This window comes from Pocillopora damicornis, chromosome 13 (genome assembly GCF_964200805.1).
Source record: "Pocillopora damicornis chromosome 13, jaPocDami1.2, whole genome shotgun sequence".
NCBI classification, from domain to species: Eukaryota; Metazoa; Cnidaria; class Anthozoa; order Scleractinia; family Pocilloporidae; genus Pocillopora; species Pocillopora damicornis.
Window position 1 is genome coordinate 4,317,387 of NC_142682.1, and position 22,979 is coordinate 4,340,365.

Consider the following 22,979-nt stretch of genomic DNA (forward strand, 5'->3'; position numbering starts at 1 on the left):
ACATAACTTTATGATGTGTGTTTTGAATGTTTTACCAGAACTGTATATATACATTACGGTAGAATCGACCCAATCATCACATTTGGGAACTGATCATGAGTGACGTATTCCACGTTTGTATCACGTTTGTAGCCATTTTGGGAATACCCTGTCTTTTAACTGCTCAATCTCGACCACAGAAATTTATTTTCCACGAAATGAAAGCAAAACCACACGTTTTCTCGACGTTATGAGTTTTACGATTTTGTGGCAAGATTAATATCAGATCTTATCGCCATCGTGCGAAATCTTCCTTATATTGGTAATGAACTGAAAGCAGAAGTATAATTCCAATATCCTTATAGTTTCTGTCGTCCAAAAATGATATGATGCATCTAGTTTTGTTAAAAAATACATCTTCACATAGGTTGCCCAAAGTTGAGATGTGAGAATCCACTCTGCTATTAAATTGGACGACAGCCACCACCCAGGAAAAACAGCATCAGTCTGAATGTAACTGTGTCTCCAATGTGGGCTTGAGTGATTCAATAGATTTGTGATTGTATTTGCCTCAGAGAAGAGCACAATAAACGACAAGAAAAAGAGAGAGCGGATAATTTTGACTAATGTGAGCTTGAGTGATTCACTAGATTGTGATTGTATTTGATATAGGTGGCTAAATGAAAAGCACAGTAAACGAAAAGAAAACAGAGAGCAGATAAGACCGATCGTACTGAATTATCACTCGAGTTTTATCGAAAGATGGTAGTAAATGAGTTTCAGAGTTTGTATGAAAACTATGGATTAATACCATTTTGATTGTCAACAATTGTTCCGTGAGATATGATAATTATTCCGTGGATATGACATGTTAAATAACTGAGTGGGCTATAACCAGTCTCTTATCCAACAAGCGCGAATGGAATAGTTCTTTTATTAAATTTCATCCTGAATGTTTGAGTATTTGAAGCTTTTCTCAGTTCCGTAACAGTTGGTATAATACATTTCCATATAACGTGACTCGGAATGTGAGCTGATAACCGGAGTCGACTAAACCAATCAGAACACTAAAATTGTAATATATATAGATATGTATTTGTCTCTTGGTAGAGGTGGGTAGGGGGTACTTCTTAGCAATAGGCTCATGCGATATGGATGCTAACTTCTCGTAATTAAATTATAAAAAAATTGTGGTCGTATAGATCCAACAAACAAAAGATTATTAATGAATGAGGAAACCGAATTGAGTCTCTTTGGAATAAAATACAACAACGACAAAAGCATACAGGTAAAAGAATTTTAATAACCTCGCTTGATACACAAGAGGTTAGGACGGAATGCAATCTCGTTCTCGGCTAACTACATTGGTTGCATCGCTTCCTGCAGTATCTCCTAACTATAGAGTTCCTGCAGTGGTGTATTGGCCGCCGTTGGCAACTTCTCCATCTGTCTCGACAAACCGCTATGTAGGAAATGAAGACAAAGACTTAAGTTATTCATGGTTGCTGCCGCTCGTTAAAACTATTTAAAAAATATCTCAACTCACAACATTCACTCACTCAAGTTAATTTTTTTCGCCAATTAACGCGCGAAATATGAGGACGCAGCACATTGTAACATCTTGGTTCACACAATGAATGTAGACTGAAAATGTTGAAAATGGAGCAAAAAGGACAGGACAAGAATACTTGTAAAAATAGGTTTTTAAACGTCTCATTTTTCATTGCTTTTTGAACAATGAAATCAAAGACTAGCGTTTTGGGTCACTTTTAATACGGACTAAGCAACTCGAAATCATCATCTGCGCGTTTTTAAATTTTTAAAAAGGGACATGTTTTAAATAGAAGCTTCGAATGTAACAAAAAGAGATGGCGAAAAAACAAAATTGAAATTATATTACCAAAAATAAGACCATTATGCTATGGTATGATGCGTTACAAACCTCCTCCACCTCCTCTTTTTGCACATTCACTTCGGTACAAAAGGTTCGCTTGCCGTGCATCAATTGGACTTAAACCAATCCTCTGGCCAATAACATTTTGATACTGGAAAATATGATACATGAATAGATTCTATCTTCTTCACAGCTGTCCTTTCGTATTATATGTCGCACTATGCCTCCCTCCCTTCAACCCCCCCTTCCCCCCCCCTCCTCGATCTGCAAATACTCTGTAAATGTCTATTCAAACCTTTTGGTGCTAAGAAGAAAACAAGTTGTTGTCCAGGAGCTCCCAGTGACTCAACGGGCCCCATAAGCTTATTTTTGTTTGCCATGAATTCACACAAGATGAGGATATGGAAACTGTTGGAATTGAAGTAGTTAAAATATCGGCAAACAGGAAGAGAATGAACTAGATTATGAGGAATAGTAACATACCCTCCTGTCTTTCGTTACTATGGTTGGAAGTCTGGGGTTCTTGCTGAACGCTTTGTCGTCGTAATGCATCACGCTCCGGTAATCATAAGGGGTGCCGAGAGAATCAATGACTGACCTTGGGTACTTGTTAAAATTATGCCCTTTCCCTGCAATAAATTGCGGTGAAATATTTTTTGTCGGGAAAGTCAGTTGCTGTAATATTAAAGGTAGACGAAAGGAAAAAATTTCTATCGATCCTAATGACAAGAACTCTATTTTAGAGACTAGAATTTGTGAAAGATTTGGGTTTTCATGTGTTGGAGATCAAAATAACCGGAATTGTGGGATTAAACGGTGTTTGCTGCTTTCCTTTTCACACACTCTACAATCTGATCAAATCTGCTAAAATCAGGGAGAGTTCAAGGGTGAAGCCAAAACGAAAAAAACTACACGGCTACGTTAAAAATAACTTCAGATACTATTCTGGATTACGGTACAGTTTGTTTCAACTTTTGATACTTTATTACTGATAATATGCATCGAGTCATTAGGGGTAACAAATAAGAAACGACCTTAGAGGAAACAAAAAAAAATCGCTTTTGGTAAGCGAAAAAGCACGAGCTATCGACAGTTAACCAACTGCAATAATTTCATGACGAAACTCAAATTTAGATTCATGGTGCAAATAGGGCGTGCATGGGAATGATTTTTCAGTAGCTAATTTAGAAAAAGTGGAAAAAATTAAAGAAAGAAGACTTTTGCTGGGGTTTTTAAAAATGAATTGAAAATCAATTTGCCTCACCTGCTTGTACATTTTGGAACAGCACTGTGACAAACCGATCTCTATCGGGACGAGACTGTTCATGATAGAATCCAATGGCATGGCCTGCGAAAAATCAGTAAGACACTTGTTTTTTTGCGGTTCACTCTTATGATATCATGCCGTTACCTGATAATACATGTTGATTCTTTTAATATTTAATCAAGAGAATTTTTTGAAATGGTCCTAAGTTCGGATAATAAAAATTGGTGAAAAAATTTTTCAACGGCTTTAAAAATATCGTCCCTAAACGTTTATATGAAATAAAACCTCTAAAAAATATACACAAATACGTAAGCAAAAACATACAAGGAGAAAAGCAGAAGAAAAAAAAAGCAAACAAACCGACCATACTAAAAAAGTAAGGAAAATAAATAAAAACAAATAAGCAGACACACCAGAGCAAATTATTTACCGATTTCATGAGCAACAATTCCTAGAGTACGGCATCCAGTTCCAAGGTTTATAATTTGACGGCCTCCTATTCTGCCTACATTTGAATAACACCCTCCACTGAAAAGTAGGTTGATATTAGAAGGATGCATTAGTTATTTCCATAGATTTACCTGGTGTGATGCGCTTTCATAAAAAAAAATAAAATAAGATATAAAACATAGTAGGGTGTAGCTCTATATTAAGTTGATCATAAGGGATTTCGCGGGCGAGAACTCGTGACGGTACCGAGGAAAATCTGATCACAAAAAAGGAAATTATATTTGCAAATGACCTGACGTCTTTACTGCCTTTATCAGGGTCAAACATTCTCTTCAACATAGCCCCTGATGAAGGCACTAGAGAGGAGTGTCGAAACGTTGGGTCTATGAATAATAACTTCTTCGGTTACATTCATTAAATCTGCAAACCAGAGTAGCATCAAACTATGTCTGCTCATAACCATTTTTCTTTTCCCTTAATTTTCTGGTTTACGACGTACTGATTGCTGACGCCGATCTGCTTGCTTGTAAGGTCTCTAATAGCGGAGCGTGTGCAACGTAGCCCCATACGGAGGAAAATTTTTAGGTTAACCTTCAAAGCCAAGCCTTCTCGTCGATCCATCAGTACATTAGTTTTGAGATATTCTAGTTCTTTCCTTTCAATTTTTTGAGCACAAGAATAAAATGCTAACATTCTGAGATAGCTCGAATCTCTAATTTCGCTAACATATATTTTGATTTTCGTTCAAACACACAAGCTTATTGATTACTAAGATTTATTTTAGAGCAAGTTACGCTAACAGCCTCTTACCTGCGTAAAGCAAATATTACGTAATCTCTTTCATTTGTTCGCCTCTTAAAACGGATGCATGTCTTTCTTCTCCATTCATTCATTCCTGCAATTATGGCCCTAATTGCATTCCTGAGCTCCGGACTTCTACCTGTGTTTTTTTTTAAAAGCGAAGACTAGTTAATATCAATCTCTTGTACTAGGTGGTTTCCTTTCGCTCTGTTTACACATAGAATTAAAATCCTGGACATGACGCAGCAAAGACTCATCCCGAGTGAAAAGGTATAGTTTTTCGAAGATCTTTATCCATCAGTTGTCTCGTTTGAATTGTGATACAGGTGAAGCGAATTGTTGCAGCGACTTTTCAACTAATGAAAAAGGGGCTCCGAACTTTTAGTTGAAAAGAAAAAAAGGGTCCCATCCACCTAGAGCTTTTCCCAGTTTTTGTGGTATGAGGCGATATGGGGTGCTGAAATTCCCTCTGAAAGGGATGCCAGCCCAGTTATGTGTCGTATATATTTAACTTCGAACTGCAAAGAAACTTGCACAAACTGATGTCCAAGTAAAACATACAGTTTAAATATATCCGTATTAATCTTTGAAAGTGTAATGCAAAACCCCGCTGTCAAGCCGATTGTGTGACATTATAGCTAGCGCAGTACAGGAGATGCGATATTTATCTTTGGTTTATTGGAAAGCCACGAATTAAGATTACAGTCCTTAGAGAGTTTTAACAATGACATATTTTATTCACCCTTACCAAGGCCATTAAAGACGGCAAAAGGGACTTCTCCTTTCGGCCATAGTCCGCGTCTGATGGATGCTCTTTTGCGGGAGCTATCAACATCCATTCCGTGCTCTGCTTTATAGAGGACATGGGGAGGAAGAATCATATCTCCCTCGAACAATTCCTTATTATCCACACCTAAATTCTCTATGGTATAAAATTGAATACAATTGATTAGTCGATCACTTGTTCATTCAATAAAAGAGTTATCATTCATGCAATCAACCAATCAGTTGTATAGTCAATCCTCCAATGAAACCAATCAAACAGTAAGTATTACTCTGCTGATCGGTAAGGCAGTCAATTAATTTCCCAATTCAAAATGAAACATAAGCGAGAGAAGTTTATGAAACCTTATATACTTCCATTCTCTTTGACGCAACTAATAATTAGTTACAAACTTTTTTGATGGGTACGTTTTAGTGGAAAACTATTGGCTTGTAACTGACAGCTACATTTATAACTAAAGCGAAAAAAAAGGATTCGGTGTGAAGCGAATTTAAATTAAAATTCCAGCTATTCCCCTCAAAATTAGGTGTACTTTGTATTATTTAAACCTATAAGGTGTTGATTTATTCTGTAACGATCGAACTTTTAGAATTCTTTTTAGCGCGGTAAAGTAAATCCATGGGTTTTTTCCGGCGTAACAATTTTTATTGCTTAAAAACTGTGATAGCTAGAAAATCAATAATCAGAAAAACAGGCACTTACTGAAAAGTTCAAAAAAGGGAAAACAATTCAAAAGTCCGTATCTTAGCTTCGAAAGCTATGATCTACTATGGCATTATTACAAGAAATTATAAACAACCTTACCATCAGGATTTTCCGATCCAACAAAGACTGCGGTCACCAACAGGAAGAAGCACAGGCACTTCATGCTTCTTTGCCTTCTTCTCAGTCAGCTTAAGTTTGCCTGCCGGTGAAAACTTCTGCTATAAACTGATGCTTCTCGTGGTCAAGCTGCTTCTTATAGTTTATCACGTCGACAATACAATATGTAATTACAATAATAGTGTGGAAATGAGGTGATCATTCGGTTCCTATTCCAGTACATTTCGGGAAATGTCCTGTACTTATCGTACACCAAACAATTTAACTTATTGTGATATCTTCCGTGTGCAAGTTAAGCCTCTACCTTTTGCGGTCGCAGAAGAAGGAAATCAGATCACACTCTTTACGACGTTACTGTGGTAACTTCAAGAGTTGCGATATTGCAGGAGCCTGAAATATCTGACCACCTCCTGTGACTACTTATAGCACGGCTTTTTTTCAGTTGTTTTTCTTTTAATCAAATTAAACTGAGATGACCACTTATTAAACTGTGATCCCATGTCATTATTTTTATTAACTAGCATGTCAATTCTGCTATCGATTTGGTTTTCTGATCCACTTTGGTAGATTCAGATGAGTCCTCAAAAACTACCGCCTTGTTAATGTTAACAAGGAAGTACTACAACTCGACTGACATACTTAAATGAATTGATAATTTTTTTGGTTTATCGCGGAACTTAAAACATTCCTGAAGAATCGACCCACACAACTCATGTGCCTACCGAGTGACGTATCCCTTTTCATAACCGGGGTGGCCATATCGAGAGAATTGCGTCACGATATTTAGACTAAGCTGAATAATGTTGCTTTGTTTGTTTGGAATAATGGCTACTGAAGACTTGTGTAGATAAGATTAAAAGATGCAGCTGTATTTTACCATCAACGAGGCAACGGAGACACCAAAAAGAAATCATTGTGTTATCGAAAGATTTACATGAGGTTCCTTGTGGGAGTACCCTGTATTTTAACTGATCAGTCCTTACCACACACATATTTCTTTCTATCTGAAGAAAGGAGAATTAAACCACACTTTTCCTCATCAGTATGAATTTTCTGTACTTGCGGCAGGCAAGAACGATATGGAACCCATTTCTTCTCGAAAGCATACGATATCTCCTTTATATTGATAGTGAACTGAAAGCAGAAATACATAATTCTACTTCTTCTGTAGTTTCTGTCATTCAAAACTAATATAATGCATTCTTTTTATTGAAAAAAGATTTCAAACGGACGGCTAAATGCGTTTTGTTTTACAGTTGTGTTTTGACTGAGTTAACACTTATGCAGAAATATACTTTTTTTTCCATGATATTCCTTCAATGCATATTGGTCTAGTCTCCCAATTAGTCACCTAGTGTACCGGTTTTTCTTCACTTTTTACATTTGTTAAAATCTAATCTAGCAAAAATGACGTTTATAAAGGAGACGAATCATCATAACATGGTTAGATATAGCTGACGATAACGTACATGCAACATACCATGCAGTACCTTTGAGGTTACTTACATCAAAAGTATTCATAGAGAAGATATAAGGCCAGGCGGTGAATATTTCACTCATTTGTTGTAAGTGATCTGAGTTGTGACATTTATAGTCTTTTCACAGTCCCTCTATCTACGCAATAGAACACATTTTCACAGGTTTTAAACAGTAATTAACCGATGAGGGATGTCGGAAGAACACGAGGAAAGCTTGTAACGCAAGTTTGTTTCCTGTAATTCTGAAATTCCAAAAAATTTGAATTCGCTGCAAGGTGAATTATATGTTTTATCATTATTATTATTCAGCCATGCTTGTTGATCGTACCGCTTCTATTATCTTATTATATCCTATTGTGAAGATATTTTGTTTCCCACTCAAGTTGATGGTGACACTGGTTTAGATGTTTAAGAGGGTCGTCACCCGTAACAAGGGGTAGAATAAAGCTTGGTTTTCACTCGCAATGCAAGCTTAAGCGCAAGCACAAACGCGCCCATAAGTTAAATATGCTAAACGAAAACGAACATCAACAAGCCCAAGCACAACAAGAAGGAACAATTCAGATACTAGTGTTTGTACTTATGATTGTGTCGAGGCCTTTTTCACGGGAAAAGTAAGTTGCTGTCCTTGTGTTTGTCGCTAGTGAAAACCAGGCTTGAGTGCTGCTGAAATCTGATATCTCATTTAGGATTGTCCTCGCAGCAAAATGGTTAGTCATTACTCCATTGAAATAAAATATGATTAAATGCAAGCAAACCGCGTAATATTTATTGCTTACACCTATTGTAACCAAACCAGCAAATCAGAGAGGAACTGAACAAAGGTAACTAAAATATCTTGATTCATATTATTCCGCCGATTAAGTTCCGACGTGAAATCGCGGAAGTAATGCTATGTAAATCTAGCTAAAATGGCGGAAAGTAAATGAAATGAAGAGTTACTAAAGAGTGACTCTTTTTAATTTTGAGGTTGTTATGAAATCTCTGGGGACCGTGCCGACCCATTTTTATTAACATAAAGATATACCGCCAAACAAATGGATGTGACTGCCAAGAAAGGGGATTTGGACATTTTTTCAACTTAAACTCAAAATTTTAGAGCATAACGCGGTGTCGTATAGTCAAATTTTTGCCATTTTGTTGCGTCATAGAGTGGTACAATTGTTTTTGTTTCGTTTTTCGTACCTTAGGTTTTGAATAACTATGATCGTGCACGAACTTCCCGGAAGTACAATATAGGTGGGCATATATCTAAGGGAATATCATCGGCAGTGATGGATATTTTGAGACAAAATTCCAAAGTTCAGCACTAAAATATCTAGAATACCGCCATAAAAAATTACAAATGCTTCAGAGAGGATGTCAACATCGATCCATCGCACAAATTTGAAATATTTTGGCAAGTCGCCCAAAATTCGTTTTCACTCCTACTTTCATATTTTGTAGCCCAATATGTTCTAATAATTGTGGTGTAGTTTTTATATATATTTATATGTAAAAATGTATTTTAGTAAGGAAAATGGATGGTCCTAGCCGAAATCTCGATAAAGCTAATTTTTCTCCCAAAAAGAAAGGAGAGTAGTGTGCCGCTTTTGGTTGTTCAAATACATTTTATGGCCCCAATGGTTTGCCTACGAGCTTTCACTTCTTCAAGTTTACCCACGGAGGCATGTATTTTTGCTAAGTATTTATCGTTCTATATTTATCTTATTCTCTGTGAATTATGGACGAGGGTGACTATTGTCGCAAAATTAGTACAAGCTTTCAATTAGGTACCTGAATTGTGTTAAGTTCGATAGAGTTTTTTTTCATTGCGGCAGTAAGACAATAAGTTCAGTACTGCTCACCTGTTTACTACATGGCTTGCCTAAAACACTCCTAGCAGAGAAACTCTTGGAAAGTAATTGCTTTTAATAAAATAACCAAGACACTGTATCTTCAGAGTTTTCACTTATTATGGCAGACCCAGAAAACTGACACAAATTTGGTAGCAATTGTGACAAAAGCAGTTTTCAGAAGTTGTTGTTTTTGTTTTTCATGATAGCATAGTAATCCATTATAGATGCCACATGGAACTCTCTCAAAATATTTGTGTGCTTTAAGTATCGATCAATTTGATGCTTCAAATTGGAAAAAAGAAAAAGTTAGTTTCACCAACTAAAAGAGTTCTCAACGCAAAGATGAACTGACACTAAATTTTATTATTCACAAAATTGTCCTCATAATAAGAAGTTTGATAGAAGTCTCGCAAAAAATTATTTCTCATACAATTCAATGGTCTGAAAGATTCTCTTTCAAACAAATCTTATGGTAACTGTAACAGTATAAAATAAATCTCTTGATTTGGATATATTTCTCAATCTTTTAAGTACCTCAATATTATATTACCATAACATTGATTAACACTAGGCAATAAGAACTAGTAATGCAAACCTCTGTGTCAGAAGGCCTCTGAGTGCTAAGAATGGGAATATCAATTCACTGAATGTTTATCACTGACAGAAACTTAAATATGTGTGAAGGACTAGCATTGCTGAGATCAGTAGCTTAGAGGAAGCATTTCTGCTCTCTTCCTTTAACCCTTAAATACCCAAGATCTGATTGTTAATTCCCCTTTCTAGTTGTTACACATTTACATGTAAATAGGTTATGAGAATTTGATGTAAGATCAAGATAACTTCAGCCTGATAAGTTTCAGTATTATCATTATCTGTTTACTGGATAGTGTTAGGATATTATAGGGAAAAGTTACATGAATCAGTCACTTTTGGGAGTTTTTAAATTGTCTAATATTTTGGTCTGATTCTTTCAATGCTGTCTTGCCACCTAATAAATTACCATGAGTTGCGAACTCAAATGGTTTTCAATGTATCACAAGGATAAGTTGTCCTGGGCCAGATGGGTTTCAAAATATTATGACATCTGTTAGTTACAGTTTTCCTCATGGGTTGATAGACAGAAGGTTATAATCAAGTGGCTGTACAGGCTCTACTGTATAGTTTCCCATAAGATACAATGTACAAATGGCAAACTAAAATACATCTTGGTAAATAAAATGGGAACAACTTTAACTGAAGAATATGGTACAACAACAAGTACCACATCAACAACAGCAGCAATAACAAATCTCCTCTACCTAGAGAGCTACAGCCTTTGCCTCGCTTTCTGGTATTCTGTGGTACTTCCTGTGATGCGTTCCTCTTAACACGATGTGGCGATATTCTCGTGAAACAACAAGGTAATCGTAAGCTGAATGAAATTAATCTCAGGTAAATTACGGAGATTGCTCGATCATCCAAGGGCTGAAATCCTTACCATAGTTGCTTCGTATTTGAAGTCGCTCTGGTTTTGTTCTAGGTCCTGGACATCGGTAAGAAGTTCTAATTCCGCCCGTCGATTTTGAATAAGATTTTGAAATCTCCTTGAGATCTTTTGCTTCGAGTTTCTGGATGTCATCTAATGACGAAATTTCCATATTGTTGTATTTAAGAACCATTTTGAAGGGAGAAATCGCATTGAAAAGTGCATTAGAACGTGAAATGTCAGCATATCAGCTGTTTGAAAGAACCGCCGGGTCAACCCCGGCCTCGTTATCGTGTGTGCGCGGTTACTAATCCAATATGGCGCCGGGAACTGTAAAAAGGTCTATTCCTGGAAGGTTTTTCCAGATATCGTGCAAAGAGGAAAAAAGCCATCTCTTGGTGTTTCTGAGGTTGATTCATCTCTGAATTTATGTGTCACGCTTGTCATGCAACTGTACGAAGACGATGGATAAACTGGAACTCAGATCTGGCTAGAATATGGTAGAGCATAACGTGATCATCGAAACAGCTAATAAAATCATAAATAAACAAGATTAGAGTGTTATGTTAGATTTTGTTACAAATTGTAGTGATTTATGCTAGTAAACGGCGGCGACAAGTAGGCACACCATATATATCTTATAGTCGCTAGCAAGTAAATTTTGCCGGACTTTGCCGCAACAAAAGAACCTGGCCAATATCCAGCCATCTTGACCTCACGCTTGGTCAATAACGCATATGAGTATATTTCATGCAGACCCATACAAATTTGGCAAGGGAAGACAGTTAAAAAAATACACTTCCGAGCCCGGAATTTGTCTAACGTATAGGTCAGTGGACTTTCTTTTACTAAGAGTGGGGTATGTAAGGTAAGGTTAAGGAGAGGAAGGATTGGAATACTGGAATACAGCAAAAGAAAGTCTGTTTTGATATGAAGACGTCCCCGCATAAGGCCGCCATTTTTTCTTCGCGTTTCATGGATCGTACTACCTGTGAGCCCGAGTGGCCTATTTCCCGCGAAAAAATATTCTGAAAATAAACCGTTCTGTGAACCGTTCCGTTCATTGTCTCAGTATGAGAGTTGAATGCTCCAAGTAGCGGCTCCTGGTCGCACTAATAGTCTAAGACAATGATATAAAGAGAGGTATTGGTCAGCGTTCTCATTGTTTTGACGTCTATCAAGTTTATGTCAAAAGCACATCAGTATAAGGATTTGTAGCCAATGCTTCTCGACCTACGTCTCTAGCGAATAAAAAGACGCTGATCAATATTAGCGAGCCCGTAATGTGCTATGAATATCGGTCAGAGGATTCTTTGGTGCAACACCTGTCACTTAAACATCTCTACGTGAATGTCAGCTCTGACAACAATGCACCAGCGCAGTTAAAAGATTGCATCGAAGGTTTATTACATTTAGGACTTTATTACATTTAGGACAGTTATTACATTTAGGCCTTACTCACCACACACCACAATTATTAGGACATATCGGGCTGCAAAATGTGAAAGTAGGAATGAAAGCAAATTTTGGGTGACTTGCCGCAGTTTGTCTGATGTATGTTGACATTAGCTCTAAAAAAAAGGCGCTCGTAGACAGAATATCGATGTTGCTGTTTAAGGACGTTTAGCTCTGTGTTAATCAATTCAGTTTTCCATGTTACTCCAATATGAGAAGCGATAAGGTTTTGAGGTAAAGCCTAATAACCAAAGCGACCTTAACAGAGTAGTGAGGATCGTGAAAAAACAAGGAGTTCCTACATCAACCAGCAAAAGTAGTGCATTGCAAAATCATTCATGCAGAACCGCAGCTCTGTTTGTATAGGTACAGAGTTCTGATTAATTGTTATTACGTTTTTTTAAGCCGGGTTCTTGCAATGCATTTCAGTAGGGAACTCTATGATTTAGCCTATTATTTATTCATTTATCAGTCTGTCTATCCATTTATCCATCAATCCATCCATTCATCCATTCACCTATCTATTAATTAATTAACTAATTCATTTGTTTTGAACCTGCTTGAATCCAAAACCAATCAAGCTTTGACCCCTGGTTGTTTTGTTTTTTTAAAGTACATATCAGGTGAGGGAACTCGAGAGATTACTGAAAATTGGTCTCATTCAGATTTCACGTGATCTATTAAGTATAAGTATTTTTTGAGGACATTTTCCAACTTGCTATTGCTGGCATTTTCATGTCAATCATCGAGTATTCACATTGAGGTTTAGCAAAAACATCTCAACTTTTATTTGAGTTCATTTTATTTTAGTCCGCCATATGAGCATTCCTACCTCTTTCGCGGCCCTAACTCAGAAAATTCGACCTAATAATGTATTACTTGGATAATTTTGATTAGTAAATAGAACTTGCTAAATGAAAGTTGGCCAACGAGAGCGAATGCGAATAATTTCTTCGTTGTTTATGAAAAGGAATACTTAACCAAAGCAATTTTAAAAATAAAAGTAAAATACCAAAAATGTTTCATTTGGAAAGGAAAAATAAAGAAAGTTTCCCATAAACTCGGGATCTAATGGTGTTTCGATGACCCTTTCAAAGTATTTTGCTCGTACCGAATCAACGTCCCTTTGATTTCGTGTCTGCTTTCCGGGGATATCGATACTTATTTTGACCCACAAAAATATATATTTCAGTAGTAGAAGGGCTTTTACGTTTCTATATAGTGTCATCTGCACACGAGTGGTGTTAGAAGAATTCTCGCAAGTTCAGGAAACGCTTAACTGCGTCTTGAGAACATTCGAGAATACTCCCAGCCCCCTCTCAACCAAGGACGGAAGGAAGTTGAACGGAATTAGATTATAACTAACTTTCAGAGTGACTTTTCTTTATGTAGAAAAAAAAATACTGAAGTGGTGTGTTGAGGGCAAGAATGAACTTTTTCTGAGAAAAATGTTCGTTGATATCACTATCTAAACGTCGTTAGAAAGTTTAAATAGCAATAAATAGGAAGGCTTTCAGGTTGGCGAGGTTTTTCTGGGAAATAAACGACAAACGACCAGTATTTTAGAGCTATTGATCTTCTTTAGTAGTATCTATTTGTCAGGTTACAGTTTTTACCTTTTTTCGTTTAGATAAAATCTTTCGTCCACTAGAACGTCGTCAGAATTCGAGAATGCAAAAGAAACTCCTGTCCTTTACAGATTGTTTTAAGATAGGATACCATCATGTACGAGTTCACGACAGATCTTTGTCTGTAGCCATGCACGGCATGGAGAATAGTGATGAGATCCGAGTTACGATGCTTCAAGGGATGTTTTCATTAAACTATGGAGAAACTAGGGCATTATTCCTCCGAAATGCAACATTTCAAGCAAGGTTTCCCTTTTATAAATCACAAACATGCTTTCACCTAACTGCGTGAAATATCTTTGCCTTTAAGCCACTAACACGTAGACTTACTTTTAAGGTTTTTGCATTTACGGAACGCATTCATTCCTTCGTTCGCTCAAGAATAAGTCTGAAGTATGATTACATTGTGGCAACATAATAACATTCTCGGACTTAGCGACGCAAGCAGAATTCACATTAATTTGGTTTCATGAAGCAGAACGTCCTATAAGATCGATATATCACCACGCTGTTTATGTGGAGATGAAGACCTAACAGCACAGTAGGAATATGACTTGATAAACATTGCAACAATTAGAAAGAAGTAATTTTTTTCTTGGTGTCGTCTTGATACGATTGTGTTGCAGGTGCGAACCAAGCTTTCCTTAAAGCTACGTTAACTATTTCGGTATTTTTTCTTCATTATAGAGTTTATTTTAGGACTTAATTAAACTTCTTATCGTGCAATTAACCCTTAAAGTCAACCGCTAAATATGGTTCTTATCTCGCTTGTGCCTTAGGGTTTTATGAACTATTTCTTCTTCTCCTTGCTCAACAGACTTTGCAGCTTTTCTTGCATTTGTTTTTTATTCTTCTCCTCCTTCTGCAGCGGCGTATCCAAGACCGACGACGACATTTGCGTGACCTGTCTTTGCAAGTTGCTGAGAGGTGGAAAAGGAGAAAAGATGTTTGAACCAGATAAACTTTAAAGTTACTCTACAGTTAAATAAAAAATTCAGCAATTACAAAATTGAATTCCGCTTAGCTAGATCTTAAACGGAAAGTGTGTTAAGACTGGCGGCATAAGGTTCTATTTACTAATGAGATTTATGTTCAACCAATGTAACAACAACAGTAACAATGTTTTCCCTCAAAACTCTTTCGAAAAGGTATCTAAAAAGGCCGAGTTATTACTTTACAGGCTTCTTTTTCACCTTTGGGCTTAGGTTTGGCCTTGGGTGTGGGCTTGAGTGTGGTCTTCGGGGTAGGCTTGGTTATAACTTTGGGCGTGGCCTTGAGCGTGGCCTTGGGCGTGGCCTTGGGCGTGGTCTTGGGCGTAGCCTTGGGCGTGGCCTTGGGCGTGGGCTTGGTCGTGGGCTTTGATGTGGCGTAGAGTGTGGGCTTGGGTGTGGTCTTTGGCGTAGGTTTGGGTGTAGCCTTAGGCTTTGACTTTGACGTGGGCTTGGGCCTCCTTGCACACTCTGCTTTGTACAAAAGGTTCGCCTGTTTTGCATCAATGGAACTTAATCCTTTTCGTTGGCCAATAGTAACCTGGATAAAATGAAGAAAGTTTCTGTTAAAAAAGGGAAACAATTCTCATGGTCCCACAAGTTTGCAGATCTGTGGAGCTGAGTGTGTTTTCGTATGCCAATCTATCGGGCTTAGTATGGATAAGGCCTCGCTCATGTGCTGGTCACGTGATTCAGAGAACGTTCCCCGTGTGGTATATGTGCATATCCAAAAATGGTCATGCTGTCACTAATCTGTCAAGCGAAGATCGCTTTCATATTCATTTCTCAAAAACTGCTGGTAACCTATGTGATATATACAATGAGAGAATATGAACAGGTTCCCTTGAGACTATAACCTGTGATAAGTTCTATTTTAAGAAGCAGTTTTCGCAGTTACACGGCGCATTTACTGAAGCCGAATGTGGCTGAAGTGCTCATTAATTCATTAATTGAATGTCAGGTAAGGAAAGCAAGAAACGGTTGTAAGAAATAACCACGCTTCTATTTTTCTATCCTGAGTAACGTACCCCTGATTTTTTAGCAACTATTGTAGGTTTTCCATTCCTACTGAAAGCTGTACTCCTATAATGCATTAGACTTCCATAGTCGTATGGTGTGCCGAGTGAATCGATTCTCCCTCTGCTGTATTTATAAAAATTAGATTCCATCCCTGTAATCGAATGAAATATACACCCCGTTAGAAAAGAACTGCAGTTAAAGCGAGGCACAATTTTCATAGTTTTTGTGAAAGTAATATTTCAAACGACAATCCTTTTTGATGATGTAGCCAATCACGTCCACAGACCTTGAAGTTGGCCATTAAGTTGACTTGGAAACTTTCGCTGGCACTTGTTTTTCTAAGTCAAGTTTTATTCATTGACTCTTTGTAATCACGAATGTGCTTTTTTTTCTTCTTTTCGAAATCGTCACCTAAAACCAAAGTTGTTTTTAATTCAGTAAGCTCATTACATCTTTATTTACCGAGTTTGGACTCCAGCCTCTAGCATTAGGAGTTTACCAATAGTTACCTGAAACTATATTAGCACGATTAATCCTGATGAACTTATCTCTGTCAGGACGGGACTGCTCATGGTAAAATCCGATAGCGTGACCTGGAAAAATTTAGACATTTATATTTAGAGCGTAACTCTCATCATGGGATGGAAAGGAGTAAAATGGGGCGGAATGGAGTGGAATAGAATTGAATGGAATGGACTGGATTGGAATATAATGGAATGGAGTGGATTGAAGTGACATGTGGTGGAATGGAGTGAAATGGAGTGGATTGGAGTGGATTGGAGTGATATGGAAAGGAGTGGAATAGAGTGAAACGGCATATAACGGATTAAAATCGGCTGAAATGAAAGTGGGATGGAATAAAATGGAGTACAATGGAGTGGAATGAAATGGAATTGAGAAAATGGAGCGGAATGGAATGAAACAGAGTGGAATCGAGTGATATGAAATGAAGTGCTACGGAGTGGAACTGAGTAGAATGGAATGGAATAGAGTGAAACGGCATCTAATGGATTGAAATAGGCTGAAACGAAAGTAGAATGAAGTAAAATGGAGTAGAACGAAATGGAATTGAGAAAAATGGAGTAGAATGGAAGTAGAATTGAGTGGAGTGAAGTGGAGTGGAATGGAGCGAAATGTGGTGACCTTGGATGGAAATAAAAAGAATGGAATGCATACAAATTAAAGATAATTGAATAATATTAAAATTGCACATTTTAGTAAGCAATTTGCAATATTCAAGAACAGTCAACCCTATTTTCTGTTTTGTATGATTGTCGAGTGATGCGATATTTCAAATATGCTTACATTTCTTTCTAGTTCTCTCTTGTAATTTCTGGTTGTAAGTCTCATATAACGTACCACTGTGTGTGAAATTACGTTTTCGACAGTTCGCCATCGGCTTGGACAAAATTTACCCAAAGAACTACGGAAATATTTTTAATCAGGGACCTATACCGCCGCGTGTGAGCTTTTATTAAAAAAAAATAATAAAAAAATAAAAAATCCCCGTAAGGGAGCTGCACGGGGTGGCGTACGTAGAGCCACGATGAGACTCCGCTAGATGCAAAATATAATAAGAAGCATGTGATCAACTGCTTATTGACTTAGTAAGGTCACGCCAGACGCGGAATATTGGTTCTTAGTCATCACGCGTGGACCTCGCCGCGATCGATGCAAAAAAAGCCGAAGAATTTTGTTTTTTTAGTAAATGCTTCTCTTCGTTTCTCACACCATCAGTTTGTCAAATGATATTAGCGAAATTGTTAACACCCGGAAGACACCCCACATTTCTTTCTCTTGGAATTAAATCTTTGTAAATTTGATGCTGCTATTTGATAACATTTCATAGAATAAGAGTCACCTATTTCATGAGAACAGATGCCCTTGTGCCAGCATCCTGGTGCGAGAAAAATATCTTGGCGCCTACCAATTCTTCCCACATATGATGCACATCTGTAATATAAACGGTTTTGATGAAAACTTTTTTCAACAGCTGCACGTTGTAAAATATATCGTTATCTACTTAAATTGATGACCGAAAATTAGGGATAATCATTATGGGATAATCTTAAACTGCGGCCTATCTGTTTGACCAAGCTTCTGCGTGTTTAACACAGCCTGGCCGACGTTTTAGATTTTCCCTCAACGACCAACCAAACATTCAAACACAACAACAACAGGGTGAATACAAACAAAAAGAAACCAAAACCATTTTGAAGTAATTGTTTCACTGATAAACAAGATAAATTATTCCAGGGTGGGTGGGAAGGGTGGGGAATGGGAAAGGAACATGTTGGCTACTTCATCCTTACAGGGAACACTTTAATGGTTGAAAAATGAACGATACGTTAATTATTCTTGATTTGAGTGACATTTATAAGCGATTTCATTTATCTACACATAATCAAACATACATGTATGTGACACGTATTTTATCGCTCCATATATGGCACTGTTGCACGTACTTACAACGGGACGTTTAATGTGTGTCCTTTGGGAATAAGCCAGGAGCTGTGTGAGGGAGTTAACCGAAGCGTTGTGGTAGGATCGTTAAATCAAGGGAATAAGCGTGACATAACAAGGAGCGTGGAAAAGCTTTTTCGCGTTTTCGACACAACACAATGAGCTAAGAAAATTATATCGGAAAGAAATAACTAACACCAATGAATACAGCAAAACCACCTGAAGCGAAAAATAAACAAAAACAAACCAGCAAACAAAAAGGAAACTGTACACTTCCATAGAGGAACAGAAATTTATCATTTAATAACGCTTACCCTCTGCCATATCTGAAGAAAACGTAAGCTTTCTGACTAGGGCTTGTTTTTCTCTTAAACTGAATACAGGTTTTTGAGGTCCAGTCGGCCATCCCAGCTCTGATGGCAGACATCGCTCGGGAATAGCGACCTTCAAAAAAAAAAAAGGGATAAATCTAGTCTAATGACAATGTTTCCCCAGCTTTTTTATATCGCATCTTAAAACGCACAGGAGTCCCATCCAGCCATAATCCATTGTTATTAAAACTAATTTTTGAAAAACACATTGATAAAGACAAGGCTTTTGCGATGATTTTTTTTTCACATGATGAATTTACGTGGAGTCCATAAACTTAAAGATCTCATATATTTTTTTGAGTTATTGTGAAATATTCAATTAGACTATAGTTTCAGGACATACTATGAGCTAGACTTAGTGATAGGTTTACAATGTGACATGAACTAACCGAGGCTTGGAGAGATCTGATAGATGACGACTCCCTTAGGCCATAATTTGGATCTCGACGAGGCTCTTTTGTGGCGAGTCCCATCAATATCTAATCCTTCTTCTGCTCTTTCCCGCTGCTCCTCCGGAAGTAGCATGTCTCCTTCAAAAAGACTGGAGTTCCTCAAGCCAAAATTTTCTGAGGACAGGCAAGCATGAATCAGTTAGTGCCAAACTGCATTTTACAAAGTTGTGTTATATTCTTCTCACTGAAGTTTTTGCTTATCAATCTTCCCTTTTTACTGTTAAATTGAGGAAAAAATACAAAGAATCACCGCCAAGTCCAGGCGTGGGGTTGGCCCAGGGATATGACGTTTTCGAAGCAGTTTTTGATAGATAGTATTACGAGCAGAAGTATGTTTAGTGAGACGTCTGCATGACGGCCAACCTCGATCTGATGTTCTGTGAAAGCGATGAAATGGCAAACGTCTTAGACGAAGGACTCAGAAAAGAAAGGAAATAGCAAAATATCTAAAATTAATGGTTACTGTTAATTACAGTATGAGAAATGACAACCTTCTAAGAAAAAAGATTCAGAGAAAGAGAGGAAATAGCAAAATATCTAAAATTGATGGCTATTGTTATTTACAATATATATGGTGAAGTTTTTACTCTGACAATGGAAAATCGCGACGGGTTCCTCCTTGGGAAACAAAGTGACAAAGAAAGTTTATTGTGAAATTCTGCTTCGCTGGATCGATAAACATCACACTTGCTATCGTACTCAGAAAACCGAGAAGAAGAAAAATCGGAAATATAAGAAAGATATTCCAATATAGTATTTAAGCTGTCCACACACTTCTGAATACCACAGTAACAGAGTGTTTTACATTTTATATCAGTTGTGCGGAACTAATTTAAGGCTCTTGAATATTATTACTTGAAGGAGCTCTATTGTTGCTGTTTCTTTTTCTTTACTAATTTTTTTTGAGGATGTCATCTAGCTTTAAATGAGTACAAACACTCACAAGGCACTCGATAACACCACTCAGCTTAAGGTAAGGCTATGTTTGGAAAGCCGTGGCTATGAATGGAGGAGAGCATTGTTCCTGTGTAGAAATTGTGTATCCATTGCTCAGCACTGGAAATCTGAACTGAGAGGCGATGAGTTTCAAGCCAATCTTGCAATGTTGAATTTGAAGCTTTGTAATTGTTTAGTGCTTTAACCGATGAACGTGGACAGCGCCCTGAAAACGATGACTCGATGACATCAATACAGCAACAAAAACTAGAGTGGTGACTCACAGTGTATTTTGTATCTTAGGAGCCCAGAACGCTTTACTTTATGTAATTATTTTGTCACGAAAGGTACATTTAGGAAGGATGAGCTCAGGATAGCTATTTGTATTTAACACAACAGGAGAAAAAATAGTTGAGTATCAGATCTATTATGTATCGATATGAACCACTTTTTGTCGAATGATTGCCCCAATATCCAACCTCGAGTAGCACTTATGACAGAAGTGACGGCAGTACCCTTACCCTTATACAATAGTATAGATATATTCATCTGGGTTTGAATGGTAGGCTGATTTCAGTGGAATAAAAAAAACAGAAGTTCTTCGGGTCAAGGTTGAAAGAAACAGTGACGGCAGTTTATTAAGAGCTTGATGCAAATGGCTAAACAAAGGCAAATATTTAAGAAAAAAATGAAAATTCCAGTCACCATTCTGCAACTTTAGGCTTAAAAGTAGAGGAAAACAAAACTTGAATTTCTATTAGCTGGCTAATCATACCGAATTGAGCTTCCCTGGTGGACAAGGACCTAATTAATTTAAGCACTTTTAGAGAGCCAATTCGACCCAAAAATCTATTCAAAATAATGATGATAAATCATAATAATAAGAATAATGTTAACAATAACAATCTTACTTACAGTAATGATAATAATAATAATAATTATTATTATTATAATAGTAAACCGATATTAATACAGCAAAGACATCTAGAAACTATCGTGATTTCAAGACAAATCGATTTGCTTTTAAATCCTGTAGTTTCAGTGTTTTATCTCATGCATGTGTGATAACTTTTCCAACTGCTCATTTTATTTCGAGTTGCTGATGTTAACTCAAACTCAAGAACTGGTATCTCTTTTATATTCTTTCTTAGTCTATTTATCTTTAAATCATTGCTTTATATGAAGAGATACAACAAGGCTGAACTTTAACCTTGTTATTGCGTTTGATGAACAAAACATGTTGCAAACGAAAAGAATCCAAAACTCGTTGAAAGGTTTACCGCAAATCAGTTTAAATTATTTCTGAAATCGATGCGTCAATTGCGATATGGTTTGTGGACTAGACACCAATCAAATAAAAGACACGTGTGGAAAACATTTCTTTTTGTGAAAAGGAAAGAAACATCAGGTTTGAGTGGCTGTTGCTACTTTGCACTCTAAAAAGAAGACAAGTACTGTGCCTTAGAGGCACCCATTTATCGCATTTAAAAGCCAGCTTTTGCATGATGAATGGAGATCGTGCTCTTGCTAGAGGTGTAAGTAATTATCTTAGCCTTTAGCTTGCTTAAATATTCTGAATCAATTCTACGAAACTTCAAATCATATAACATTGAAAGAATCAGCCAAAACTGGGACTTATCTGGAAAGTTCACGAGGCAATATAGGAGTATTTTTTCTCATCCTGTTTTTCTCACAATAATCATTAATTCTTACATCCTTTTAATGCCAGTGCGAAGAAGCAGAATCAAGTTATTCGATCTTCTACCTTTGGAAATCTTACTTTAAGCCCAAAAATGCATTGAGCTTTTTACTAGTAAGATCAAGAAACAGTTTATAGGATTGTCTGAATATTCTATGCCACGCATGAAGTGTTGGAAATCCGTAAAAAAGCATCAGTAATATTGATAATGATAGAACCTGAGCAACTATCTATGAAAACAATGATTCATCAAATAAATTTGATTCTTCTTGCAATCTTTGTAATGTGGCCCATGGTGAAATGTTTGTAGGTTCTAAGATTGACGATTATTATCTAAAGTTATGAAAAAACAAGCTTTTTTCAATGTTGAGTCTTGCCGTCAGGCAATTGGCAACAATCACGAATGCATATTACTATGTGATACAAACTTTGCCGGGTTATCCATCATTCGAATGGAAAATTTTCATTTAAAGCTTAATCTCACCGATTTTGAAGGTAATCTACGGTAAACCCGAAAGGAAAAATAGTTAAAGGCACCGATAAACAGTTTCATAACTTGAACAAACTCAAACTCATAAAGCAATTAAGTTTACCGTCAGGATTATATACAGCGGCAAAGCCAGTGTTGATCAATAAAAGGACGCTAATGCACCACATCTCCTGAAGACATAAATCTGACTCAGTTGACTTGAGCTCTGACTACTGCTAAACGAGATCTTTTCGTAAACGAAATGCAGCAAACACAATTTCAGAACTTTATAGTCATCCGAGCATTCAACATCAATTTATATCGGCTTGTCACGTATTGAGTCAATACTGATCTCTTTTAATTGCAACAAAAATGCATTTATTTAAAACTACTTATTCGCCTCACGTTTCAGTGTTGAAGTGATGCGTCATTCAAAAGCATTCCGGAAAACAAATAAACATATCAAAAATGACTGATGATAAAAACGAGCTTGTCATGTCGGTTTTTTTAATAGTTCTCTAGTTGATCTTAAAGTCGTAAATAATGTCTATTCCCACAAATCATATAAGTTATATTTGAGCAGATTTTAATTCAGCCCATTTATAAAATTAATGTTTACATGTTTGACGTCTTTTTGGAGTCAACAAGTAGCCATTTATGATAGAGAAAGTGCAGAGTGGAGGTAGTTGGGCTCTAGCCAGCAGATTTGTTGGTCTGTC

General features: G+C 37.0%; 2 protein-coding genes across 2 annotated transcripts; both read right to left on the reverse strand.

The window, feature by feature from the left end:
• Nucleotides 1–1,262: 1,262 nt before the first annotated feature.
• Nucleotides 1,263–8,220, reverse strand: LOC113667408 (blastula protease 10). Its single transcript, XM_089192132.1, has 9 exons — nt 6,981–8,220; nt 5,980–6,079; nt 5,140–5,313; nt 4,401–4,530; nt 3,571–3,668; nt 3,138–3,221; nt 2,357–2,502; nt 1,922–2,024; nt 1,263–1,441 (listed from the first exon to the last, which is right to left on the reverse strand). The coding sequence occupies exons 2-9, from the start codon at nt 6,041–6,043 to the stop codon at nt 1,335–1,337; spliced, it is 906 nt and encodes a 301-aa protein (XP_089048258.1). The 5' UTR covers nt 6,044–6,079; nt 6,981–8,220; the 3' UTR covers nt 1,263–1,334.
• A 5,573-nt stretch (nt 8,221–13,793) lies between these two features.
• On the reverse strand, nt 13,794–22,589 carry LOC113667403 (hatching enzyme 1.2). Its single transcript, XM_027183220.2, has 8 exons — nt 22,385–22,589; nt 19,094–19,270; nt 18,648–18,777; nt 17,732–17,823; nt 16,380–16,463; nt 15,879–16,021; nt 15,055–15,391; nt 13,794–14,781 (listed from the first exon to the last, which is right to left on the reverse strand). The coding sequence occupies exons 1-8, from the start codon at nt 22,446–22,448 to the stop codon at nt 14,672–14,674; spliced, it is 1,137 nt and encodes a 378-aa protein (XP_027039021.2). The 5' UTR covers nt 22,449–22,589; the 3' UTR covers nt 13,794–14,671.
• Nucleotides 22,590–22,979: the final 390 nt, after the last annotated feature.